Source organism: Microcaecilia unicolor, chromosome 3 (genome assembly GCF_901765095.1).
Source record: "Microcaecilia unicolor chromosome 3, aMicUni1.1, whole genome shotgun sequence".
NCBI lineage: Eukaryota > Metazoa > Chordata > Amphibia > Gymnophiona > Siphonopidae > Microcaecilia > Microcaecilia unicolor.
This window is the reverse complement of record NC_044033.1, coordinates 256,031,868-256,044,226: the sequence shown is the minus strand read 5'-3', so window position 1 is coordinate 256,044,226 and position 12,359 is coordinate 256,031,868. Positions and strand designations below refer to the sequence as shown.

At 51.7% G+C, this 12,359-nt stretch overlaps 1 protein-coding gene across 7 annotated transcripts in view; it reads left to right on the top strand.

Annotated features, from left to right (window-relative positions):
• CPT1C (carnitine palmitoyltransferase 1C) overlaps positions 1 to 12,359 on the top strand; it is a 68,911-nt gene that overhangs the window by 51,296 nt on the left and 5,256 nt on the right. For all 7 annotated transcript variants that reach the window (XM_030197976.1, XM_030197979.1, XM_030197972.1 and 4 more), the window contains exons 14-17: positions 150 to 314; positions 7,104 to 7,238; positions 7,476 to 7,628; positions 8,594 to 8,707. In XM_030197976.1, the coding sequence (XP_030053836.1) occupies positions 150 to 314; positions 7,104 to 7,238; positions 7,476 to 7,628; positions 8,594 to 8,707 (567 nt within the window). The remainder of the gene's footprint in view (positions 1 to 149; positions 315 to 7,103; positions 7,239 to 7,475; positions 7,629 to 8,593; positions 8,708 to 12,359) is intronic.

The window sequence follows — 12,359 nt, the reverse complement described above, 5'->3', positions numbered from 1 at the left end:
TATGCCTCTGGAATGCAGGGTCCCCCCCCCCCCCCCCCCCCCCCGGATGTCCAGCAAGGAGCAGGAGCCTGCCAGATTCCAGAATCCTCAGTGGCCTCTGGGCAAACTCCATTCTGAAGAAGTCCGTTCACTTTGTGTTTGTCTTGCAGTGCCAGGAGGCGATTGACAGCTCCCTCCAAGAAGTGCAGGCGCTGGCAGATGATGTCGATTTCCACACCTTTCCCTTTAAAGACTTTGGCAAAGGTCTGATCAAGAAGTGTCGGACCAGCCCTGATGCCTTTGTCCAGATCGCTCTGCAGCTGGCACACTATAGGGTAAGGTTCATCGTCCATGTTACTTCTTTTCCCCCTGCTTTTCATCTCTCTCCTTTTCTAGCTTTGAATCTTACATTACATAGTTTCCCTCTATTCCAGAACATGTGGGATAGTTGTATCCATCAACCAGCAAGTGGAGATAGAGAACTGAAAACTGAGCTGAGACATCACTCTTTGGCATCCAGTCCAGCTCCTCAGTATTTCCCATCTCCAGCAGTCTCATGAGTCTCTCATGAGGGACTTTGTTGAACATCTAGATACACTAGATTTTCTGAAAATCTAGATACACTACGTCAACTGACTCACCTTTATCCATGTGTTTATTTACACATTCAAAGAAATGAAGTAAATTGGTGATGCAAGACTTCCCTTGGCTGAAACCATGTTGTCTCTGTCTCATTTAAACCATGTTTCCTCAGCAATCCTCCAGACCATTCAAGACGCTTGGGTTATGCATTCCTACCAGCAGAGGGAGACTGAGAACACTAAAACTTCTTAATACAAGTAGCCTGTGCAGACCTTGTACTAACCAGTATTTCCTTAGCATCCCTCCGGACCGGCCCAGGATTGGACTGATGGGTTATGCACGCCTACCAGCAGGTTGGAGACTGAGAAAAAAACTCTGACTCTAGCGAGCCAATAGGAGCCCTGGTCATGTGACCCTAGCCTCTGTATTTTCTCAGTCTCCCAGCAGGTAGCCCATTAGTCTCTCTTTGTTGTCTTTCAGCTTTTTCTTTATTGTTGGCTTTATTCTGCTTTTATTCTGTGCCACAGGAATTCTTTGAGGCTTGTTAGGATTTGTTTTCAGCTTGGTTGGCTTTCAGCCTCAGGGGTGCAAACTCGGGTGCCCCGGGTCCCTCCCCCCTTTTTCCTCTCCATCTCCCTTGAAGTGAAAGGTGGCCAATGTAAATTTTGTGGGAAGCCTACGTTGTCAGCGCTCTTGCCCCCGTGCTTTCAGCTGAGTCGGCGGAGGTGTTGGGCGGCGATTTGACCGCACATTCCGGGCCGGCAAAGGCGGGGCCGGTTTTGGCTGCACGTCCCGTGTCGGCCTCGACGGAGCCGTTTTTGGTGGGAAGTGCGTCCCTTTTGGCCGCACATTCTGTACCGGCGCCGGGGGACCCGTGTGTGGCGGGAAGCGTGCCTAGTTTAGCCGTGGATCACGCGATGGACCTGCCGCCTCGGGAGCGAGGGGGTCCGTCGTGGAGACTGCGGGAAGTGTTGTTGGGGCTTCAGCAGCGTCGGAGGGGGGGGGGGGGTCTGGTTTCCCTCCTGAGTTTGTTTGGTCTCTGTTTAAATGCCTGGAGAGCTGGCTTCTCTCGGGCTGCTTGTTCCCCGGAGGCTGCTAGCTCAGTGGGAGTTAAGCGCCCGCGGGTGGATATTTCGGAGCCTATGGAGATACTTTCTCTGCCTGGGTTGGAGGTTTGGAGTGACCCAGGAGAGGAGGATCTCTTAGATGAGTTTGAGGGTCAGGATGGGCTAAAGCCTGGGGAAGATTCTTTAGTGGTTCACATTTTTCATAAGGAGGAGTTGTTAGAGCTCATTGATCAGGTGATCTCTACTTTGAAGTTTGCTCCGGCGGCCACTCCCTCTGCCGAGGGACCCCAGGTAGATCCCTTAGTTAAGGGGATTCGGAGAGCCTCCCGTTCCTTTCCTATGAATTCAGACATTAGAGACATGGTTTTTCAGGAATGGTCTGTGCCGGAGGCTGCTTGTAAGGTGTCTAGGGCTATGGCGCGGCTGTATCCCTTGCCTCCGGAAGATTTGGCCCTGCTGAAACCACCTACTGTGGATGCGGTGGTTAAGGCGGTTACAAGGCTACGGCCATTCCGGTGGATGGCAGTACAGCCTTACTGGATCCTCAGGATAGGAAGCTAGAGTCCTTTCTGAAGCGCAGCTTTGATTTGTCGGCTTTGGCCTTGCAAGACTCTGTGTGTGGGGGCTTGGTAGCCAGAGCTTGTTTCCGTTGGGCGGAGAAGCTCTTGGATGAGCCTGCGTTAGGACTGGTTTGGTTCAGGACCTGGCCAAATTGGAGATGGGGTCTTCGGTTTTGGCGGACACCCTTTATGATTTGCTAAGGGCTTCGGCTAAGAATATGGCTCTGGCGGTGACGACTCGTAGGGCTCTTTGGCTTAGGGGCTGGGTGACAGATGCGGCCTCTAAAGCAAAGTTATGTTCTCTACCTTTCAAAGGTTCTATATTGTTTGGAGAGGACTTGGATAAACTGATGAGTGGTCTTGGGGATACCAAGGTCTCACAGTTGCCGGAGTTACGGCCTAAGGCGGCTAGTCGAGGTGGTTCGGCTAGAGGTCGGTTTAAGGACGCGAGGTGGTACAGGCCGGGCAGATTTGTATCGCCTTCTAAAAGCCGTTTTTTCCAGCGGACGCAGTCCTTTCGAGGGGGTTGTCGAGGAGGTCAGGACTCCTCCGGAGGTGCTGGAAATGGTAATAAGTCCTCCTTATGAAGGTGTGCGGGTCCAGCCTCTGGTGAAGGTCAGGGCGTGACTTCGTCTGTTTTATCAGGGGTGGACCCAAATTACTTCAGATCAGTGGGTGCTGGAGGTCGTTCGCGACGGTTATGCGCTCGAGTTCAAGCACCCGCTGCCGGATCTGTTTCTTCCCTCTTCTTGTCACTCTCGAGTCAAGTTAAAGGCTATTCAAGAGACTCTGGGTCACTTAATCCAGTTGGGAGCTGTGGTACCCGTTCCTCGGCACGAGCAGGGAATGGGTTGTTATTCCATTTACTTTGTGGTGCCAAAGAAGGAGGACCAGTTTCGACCCATTTTAGATCTCAAGAGGGTCAATGGGGCGCTCAAGGTGCCATCCTTCCGCATGGAGACTCTGCGCTCGGTCATAGTGGCTGTTCGTCAGGGAGAATTTCTCACGTCACTGGATCTCACGGAAGCATATCTGCACATGCCGATCCGAGAGGCCCATCAGCGTTTCCTTCGTTTTGCTGTTTTAGGGAGGCACTTTCAGTTCTGTGCCCTGCCTTTTGGTCTGGCAACGGCTCCACGCACCTTCTCCAAGATAATGGTGGTGGTAGCAGCGGCTTTGCGGAGGCAGGGAATTCTGGTGCATCCGTATCTGGACGACTGGTTGATCCGGGCGAAGTCTCGGGCTCACAGTGTTGCGGTGACGGCTCAGGTGGTCTCGTTTCTGGAATTGCTCGGATGGGTAGTGAGTGTAGTCAAAAATCAGTTGATCCAGTCGCAGAGTCTGGAGTACTTGGGAGTGCGGTTCGACACGGCAGTGGGTTGTGTTTTTCTGCTGGATTCTCGGATCGCCTCTTTTCAGCAGCAGGTCCGGCTGTTAATGTCCGTTCAGAGTCCGACGGTTTGAATGTACCTTCGGGTTCTAGGCCTCATGGCAGCGACAATAGAGGTAGTACCATGGGCCAGGGCGCATTTGCGTCAGCTTCAGGCAGCTCTGTTGTCCCGGTGGTCTCCCTAGGTACACAGTTCGAAGTTGCGGTTGCCATTGAGGGGGGCTCCTCGGCGCAGTCTCCAGTGGTGGCTGTGCTCGGCCCATCTGAAAAAGGGCACGCCGTTGGAACCTCTTCAGTGGGTGATTCTGGTAATGGATGCCAGTCTGCTGGGCTGGGGAGCTCAGTGTCTCGGTCAGTCCACGCAGGGGCGGTGGTCGACGGAGGAAGCTCAGTGGTCTATCAACCGGTTGGAGACGAGGGTGATTCGGCTAGCTCTGTTGGTGTTTCGCTCAAGTGTGGTCGGAAAGGCAGTAAGAATCATGTCCGACAACGTGACAGCGGTAGCGTATGTCAACCGGCAGGGCAGTACAAAGAGTCCGCGGTTGACAATCGAGATGGCTCTGCTCATGAGTTGGGCGGAAAGGCATCTAGTGCAGATTTCGGCGGCGCACGTGTCTGGGGTGGACAACGTGAACGCGGATTTTCTAAGCAGACACATGTAGGACCCTGGAGAATGGTCTGCACCGGTCGGTGTTCGACCAGATAGTTCTAAAGTGGGGAATGCCAGTAGTGGATCTCATGGCGTCGGCACAGAATGCTCAGGTTCCTCGGTATTTCAGTTGGCGTCGGGATCCGCGAGCGGAAGGGATCGATGCATTGGTCCTTCCGTGGCCTCAGAGGGTGTTGCTGTACATGTTTCCCCCGTGGCCCTTGATAGGTCGAATTCTACAGAGGGTAGAATGTCATGCGGGTCCGGTGGTGTTGATGGCTCCGAATTGGTTGCGTCGGCTGTGGTTCAGGGATCTGATGCGCTTGTTAGAAGGCAAGCCTTTGTGGCTGGGGGGCTCGGTTTTGTTGTGTCAGGGTCCAATTGTCATGCCGGATCCAGCTCGGTTCTCTCTTATGGTGTGGCCCTTGAGAGGGAACGGTTGAGAAGGAAAGGGTTTTCCCCTCAGGTGATTCAGACGATGCTGCAGTCTTGCAAACGTTCAACGTCTTTGGCCTATGTGCGTGTGTGGCGCATATTTGAAGATTGGTGTGGGGACCGGGCGTGTGTCCCTTCGACAGCTTCTGTGTCGTGCATTTTAGATTTCTTGCAGGATGGTTTGAGAAGGGCCTTTCATTGTCATCTTTGAAGATGCAGCTGGCTGCTTTGGCGTGTTTTTGGGGTAAGGTGCAGGGCAGGTTGGTTGCGTCTTCCCCGGATGTGGTCCGTTTTTTGAGGGGGGTGAAGTTGCTTCGTCCTCAGCGGCCGGTAGTTCCTCAGTGGGATCTTAATATCGTTCTTGACTCTTTGGCGGGTTCTCCTTTTGAGCCCTTGGAGTCTTGTTCGATAAAAGACCTTACTATGACGGTGGTCTTTTTGGTAGCTATATCGTCGGCTTGCAGGATTTTGGAACTTCAGGCTCTTTCATGTAGGCCTCCGTTTCTGTGGTTTTCTAAGGAAAAGGTTTCGCTGCGTCATGTCCCTTCGTTTTTGCCTACAGTGGTATCCTCCTTTCATGTCAATCAGGTGATTTCATTGCCGGTCTTGGGGGGACCGGACGGGGGATGCTTCTTAGCGTCATTTGGCGAAATTGGATGTGCACAGAGTGTTGAAGGTTTACTTGCGCAGGACGGAAGAATTCAGGTCTTCGGACAGGTTATTTGTTCTTCATGGGGGGCCCAAGAAGGGAGCGGCTGCTTCTAAGGCATCTATAGCTCGGTGGTTGAAGGATGCCATCTTTTCGGCTTACATATTGAATGGCCGTACGGTGCCGGTGGGGCTCAAGGCACATTCCACTAGGGGGATGGTGGCTTCTTGGGCAGAGAGTAGTTTTGTTCCACTGGTGGACATTTGTAGAGTGGCGGTGTGGTCCTCCCTGCATTCTTTTGTCAAACATTACAGAGTGGATGTACAGGCAAGGGAGGATGCCAGTTTTGGAGCTGCAGTCCTGTCCTCTGAGCTTCGCAGGTCCCACCCTTAGATGTGTTTACTGCTTTGGTACGTTCCAAGCGTCTTGAACGGTCTGGAGGATTGCTGAGGAAGGTGAAATTAGGCCTTACCTGCTAATTTTATTTCCTCTACATCCTCCAGACTGTTCAAGAGCCCACCCAGTGTATCGGACAGTTCAGTATGATATTTTCTTTAGACTTCCGTTGCTGATATTTCTAGTAGCTCCTGTGATTTGGGTCCTGGAGTTTTACTAAGGGCAGTTTGCGGTACCGTTTGTGCCCATCTGCAGTTGAATTCCCCCATCTTAAGGGGAGGGGATCTGAGTGTGGGTTCAGTGGTTTTGTTTAGGTGGAGGTGTTTTGTTCCTCTGCTTTGTTACTCTTTTACTGGTTAGTAGAAGGTCTGCACAGGCTACTTGTATAAGAAGTTTTAGTGTTCTCAGTCTCCCTCTGCTGGTAGGAGTGCATAACCCAAGCGTCTTGAACGGTCTGGAGGATCTAGAGGAAAGAAAATTAGCAGGTAAGGCCTAATTTCACCTTGTCTGTGTGTTCAGTGATTTTATTCTTTATAATAGTTTCCACTGTTCTGCCTGGCACTGACAGCAGGCTTACTGGTCTGTAATTTCCCGGATCACCCCTGGATCCCTTTTTAAAAATAGGTGTTATATTGGCCACCCTCCAGTCTTCTTGTACTACGGATGATTTAACGACAGGTTACAGATCATTAGCAGCAGATCTGCAGTTTCACATTTAAGTTCTTTCAGTACCCTGGGGTGTATACCATCCAGTCCAAGTGATTTACTACTCTTTAATTTGTCGATTTGGCTCAGTACATCGTCCAGATTCACAAAGATTTCTTTCAGTTCCTCCGCATTGTCACCCTTGAAAACCATATCTCATATCTTTTTCTTTAAAAATCGGGTCAAAGAATTCATTCAGCCTCTCTGATAGCATGGAATGGTGCTATTAATTGGATTTGTGCCAGGTACTTGTGACCTGGATTGGCCACAGTTTGAAACAGGCTACTGGGCTAGATGGACCATTGGCCTGACCCAGTATGGCTATTCTTATGAGAGAGTTCCAGACCTTGGACTTGTACAGCTGGGGGGCCACCACCTTTCTCCTCCTTATTCAAGTGTCGTCTTGTGTTATTGGGTTCCTCGTTCCCCTGGGTTAAAAGTTGACCAGTGGCTTTACAGAAAACTGGAATTTTCCTCTGACCCTTAACTGCCATCTTAGAGAGCCCCATACTTAAGAGATAAGGCTGCCTAAGAAATTGGAGTTACAAGGCACTGTTTTACAGTAGGAAAGATTCAAGTTTCTACAGTTTCTGTCCCCAGTAATGTGTGGGGGGTATTTCTGGATGTATTTCTCTACACTGTCTCTAGGCTAGCCTGGCGTGTAATCTGTATTTCCTTTACTTCTTTTTAGGACAAAGGCAAATTCTGCTTAACTTATGAGGCATCCATGACTCGGCTCTTCCGAGAGGGCAGGACTGAGACTGTTCGTTCCTGTACGGTGGAATCTTCAAATTTTGTGAAGGCGATGATGAACTGTAGTGAGACGGTGAGTTCAGCAGGTAGCAGAGACTGCTGCACACAGAAGAACAGTAGAGAGACTGAGAGCATTCCCTGGTGTGTGGAGGGCTTCCTGTTGAAACATTGAGCTGTGAGACAGCATGGAAATCTCCCAGGTCCTCCCCCCCCCCCCCCCCCCCCCCCGGCAAGCCCTTGCGTATGAGATTTAAATGAGGAGCTTCTTGCTTGCAGCTAGTAAGCGAAGTGTCTGTTCCTTTTCCTCTAGGATGAGCAGCGGTTGAAGCTCTTCAAGACAGCAGCAGAGAAGCACCAGTTACTCTATAGGAACGCCATGACTGGAGCTGGTATTGATCGGCACCTCTTCTGCCTCTACATTGTGTCAAAATACCTGGGAAAGGATTCTCCCTTCCTGAAGGAGGTACAGAAAGGGCCTTGAGATTTGGGCAGACCTGAACACCAAGCTTAGCACCAGTCTTCCAACCTGACATTTTTAGCAGCTTAGCACCCCCCCCCTCGGGTAAACTGTGGTAAGAAAAGCTAGCGAAGCTTAAGTGTGTCCTGGAGCCTGAGTTGCCAGGGTCTGAACTGCCAAACTTGGCATTTTATAGAATGGCACGATCTGCAAATGTGGGAATTTTTTATTAAAAAAAAAAAAAGCCTGGCTCTGGTGACAACTTACTGAGAACAAAGCTCCTGTGTGAGCAGAAATGGAAGAATGTAAGTAATGGGCTTGCAGTCACGGTATTAGCAGAGAATGTACAGTATGATGGGTTATCGACATGCCAATTTCCCCTTTGCACTGCATTATTGCAGCGTCCACACATTTCCTTTACCTGTACTTCCCTGCTATTGTGGGTCCCTTGCCTTTTCAAGGTTTGCTTATTACCTTGCTGCTCTGGATTCTTGCATATTGAGGCTTATAGATTTTTTTTCACTGAGGAGAGACTGTGCTTATACAACCCCATCAAGAAATACATCTGCCACCCTGACTACAAGAGAGAGGGGGAGGGGGGAAGAAATCGAAATCTTCATAAAATAGTCACCAGGAGGGAGAGTGGATCTGGATGGGATAGGACAGGACCCTCTGTTACATTCTTGTAGAGAGGGACTGAGAGATACAGAGAGGGAAATCTCCAGGGAACACATACACGGGCTGGGACAGGACGGGACCCCTATATGTCCTTATAGAGAAAAATACAGAAGGAAAGCTCTCTAGGGGATTTAGGGAGGAAAGGCCCCTTTTCATCCATGGGGGGGGGGGGGGGGGGGGATGGTGCTCAGATACCTTGAAGTGCTTTCTGAGGCTTGTCTCTCACTGCAGAAGTTTGTGGTTGCATGTTCAGGTATAACATCTTGCTGTTATGCCCCTCATCTCCTTGGCAGGTACTGTCCGAGCCCTGGCGACTGTCCACTAGTCAGACCCCCATTCAGCAGGTGGAGCTGTTTGATTTGGTGAACCACCCAGAGTATGTCTCATGTGGAGGTGGCTTTGGACCCGTGAGTAAAGTCTCATTACTTTTTCTGCCCTTTGCTGTGCCTTCTAAATGTTATCTACTCCATCTTTCTGAAGCTTACTCTCTCTCCATAGTAAAACTGGGACTAGCATTCAGGGAGAGTAAGTTTCAGAAATATGGAGTAGGAAGGGGATTTAGACTGTGCATTGCACTAGAAAACTGTGTCCATGTTTGCCGTTTGAGCGGGGGCCATGGAAGCAGTAGCAAAGAGGGGGGGGGGGTCAATGCATAATTAAGCATCTGACCCCATTACAACTTGCTGTAATTCCTTTCATTTTCTGTCTTTTAATTTGATTTTATGTATTGTATACCTTTCTCCGGGGACAAGCAGGCTGCTTGTTCTTACTGATGGGTGACGTCTGCGGCAGCCCCTTCAATTGGAGATCTTCACTAGCAAAGACGTTTGCTAGCCCTCGCGCGCACACACCGCGCATGCGCGACTGTCTTCCCGCCCGAACTCACTCGTGTTCGTCAGTCTTCTTTTTTCCGTGCTCGGGACTGCTGTGTTTACCATCGTTCTGTGCCCTGAGGAGACCCTCGCGCTTTTTTTGCGTCCTTCCGTTTCGGAAGTCTTCTTATTTTTCTAGTTCGCGTGTTCTTCAAAAAAAAGAAAACTTTCCTTTATTTTCGAGTTGTTTTTCCCGTACAAGTTTCCTTTCGCTTTCGGTAGCAGCCCTGTTGGCCACCCGTATGGGTTTGCTCCCTTTTTATTTTTGGTGCCTTTGTCATCATCGCAAATTTTGATTTCGCCTGCGTGATTTTTCCGCCCATGTTATCGAAGCCTCCCAGCGGCTTCAAGAAGTGCACCCAGTGCAACCGGGCTATCTCACTCACTGATAGGCACGCTTCGTGCCTTCAGTGTCTGGGGGCTGGGCACCATCCTCAGGCCTGTACTCTCTGTTGTTTGTTAAAAAAGAGAACTCAGGCGGCGAGATTGGCCCAGTGGAACGTTCTGTTTGGGGCCTCACCTGGTGTTTCGACGGTTTCAGTATCGAGGTCATCGGCCGGTGCATCGACATAGGCGGTACCGAGGTCATCGACCGGTGCTCCAGCGTCTACGGTACCGAGATCATCGTTGGTACTGATGTCATCGGAGGGTGCCTCTTCGTCCGGAGTGCAGGTGAGGGCTGTCCATTCCTCTGCTGGTGGTGGTGAGCCCTCGAGTAGGTCTCCCCCTGCCTCGAGGGTTCCTGCGGTACAGCCCCCCCCCCCCGGGATCGACCTTCTTCGGACCCGGCCCCGAGGAAGAGGCACTTGGATTCGACGTCCTCTTCGTCGGTACTGGGAGGTTCTGGTGACATCGTGTGAAGGCAAAGAAGCATCGTCACCGGTCACCTTCCCATCATTGTACCGAGAGCTCTGGGTCGCCGAGGGAGTCGGCACCCACTAGGCATCGACGACGGGAGGACCGCTCACCCTCCATTCAGGAGGTGTCGATGCGCTCTACCCTGGACAGCCCAGTACCGCCTCCGTGCCCCGAGCAGATTCTCAGTTCGTCGCCTGTTCCGGACTCCCAGCCTTCCTCGACAGCCACTCTAAGCGAGAGCCTCAGGGCCATCCTTCCAGGGATTCTGGAGGAGCTGTTGCGCCCTTCTCCTCCGGTATCGGGGGTGCTTGTGCCACCGGTGCCATCGAGTGAGGCGATGGCTGGCCCCTTGCCCGTCGTGAGGTCTCCGGTGCCGGTACTGCTGGCGGTACCCGCGTCGGCTGCCTCCCAAGTAGACTCTCCGACGACATCGATGGAGGGAGCTTCATCGCTGCTGATGCGGAGTCTACTTCTCGACGTTCCCACCGTGGCCATGTGTCTACGGAGTTGAGACGGGCACGGCTTCGGACAGAGGTTCATGAACTAGTGTCCGACACCGATGGTGAGGCCTCGTGGGAGGCAGAGGAAGACGCCAGATATTTCTCGGATGAGGAGTCTGACGGTCTTCCTTCTGATCCCACTCCCTCCCCTGAAAGACAGCTTTCTCCTCCTCTTTCGCGGCCTTTGTCCGGGAAATGTCTACGGCAATTCCCTTCCCTGTGGTTACGGAGGATGAGCCAAGGGCTGAAATGTTTGAGCTTTTGGACTATCCTTTGCCACCTAAGGAATCGCCACAGTACCTATCCATCATGTCTTCAAGAAGACACTGCTGGAGAACTGGGCGAAGCCGCTCACTAATCCCCACATTTCCAAGAAGATCGAGTCCCAGTATCGGATCCATGGGGACCCTGAGTTGATGCGGACTCAGTTGCCTCACGACTCTGGGGTTGTGGATCTGGCCCTTAAGAAGGTCAAGAGTTCTAGAGAGTATGCTTCGGCGCCCCCGGGCAGAGACTCTAAAACCTTGGATTCTTTTGGGAGGAAGGCCTATCATTCCTCAATGCTCGTAGCCAAAATCCAGTCTTACCAGCTCTACACGAGCATTCATATGCGGAACAATATGCGGCAGTTGGTAGACTTGGTGGATAAGCTCCCTTCTGAGCAAGTCAAGCCTTTTCAGCAGGTGGTCAGGCAGCTGAAGGCGTGTCGTAAATTCCTGGCCAGGGGTGTTTACAATACTTTTGATGTCGCGTCCAGGGCCGCTGCTCAAGGTGTGGTGATTCGCAGACTCTCATGGCTACGTGCCTCCGACCTGGAAAATAGGATTCAGCAGTGGATTGCGAATTCTCCTTGCCGGGGGGGGGGGGGGGGATAATATTTTTGGTGAAAAGGTCGAACAGGTGATAGAGCAGCTCCACCAGCGGGACACCGCTTTCGACAAATTCTCCCGCCGGACGCCTTTAGCATCTACCTCAACTGGTAGACGTTTTTATGACGGAAGAAGGACTGTTAACTATTCTTCTAATAGGCGTAGGTACAATCCTCCCTCTCGCCAGCCTGCTGCCCAGGCCAAGCCCCAGCGCGCTTGTTTTCATCAACAGCGTGCGACTCAGCAAGCCCCTGCGGCTCCCCAGCAAAAGCAAGGGACGGGCTTTTGACTGGCTCCAGCAGAGCATAGCCAAAGTCAAAGTGTCTGTGCTGGACGATCTGCCGGTCGGGGGGAGGTTAAAACTTTTTTTTAACCTCCGATCAGTGGGTTCTCCAAATAGGTCCGGCTGGGATACTCCCTCAGTTTGGTTTCCAAGCCTCCAAATTGCCCACTGGGAGCTCAGTCCTTCAGCTTCCAACACAAGCAGGTACTTACAGAGGAACTCTCCGCCCTTCTCAGCGCCAATGCGGTCGAGCCCTTGCCACCCAGGCAAGAAGGGCTGGGATTCTATTCCAGGTACTTCCTTGTGGAAAAGAAAACAGGGGGGATGCGTCCCATCCTAGACCTAAGGGCCCTGAACAAATATCTGGTCCGAGAAAAGTTCAGGATGCTTTCCCTGGGCACCCTTCTTCCCATGATTCAGGAAAACGATTGGCTATGCTCTCTGGACTTAAAGGATGCTTACACTCATATCCCAATACTGCCTGCCCACAGACAGTATCTTCGATTTTGTCTGGGAACACGGCACTTTCAGTATTGTGTGCTACCCTTTGGTCTCGCCTCCGCGCCCAGGGTGTTCACAAAGTGCCTGGCTGTGGTAGTGGTGTCTCTACGCAGACTGGGAGTGCACGTGTTCCCTTACCTCGATGATTGGCTGGTGAAGAACATCTCCGAGGCAGG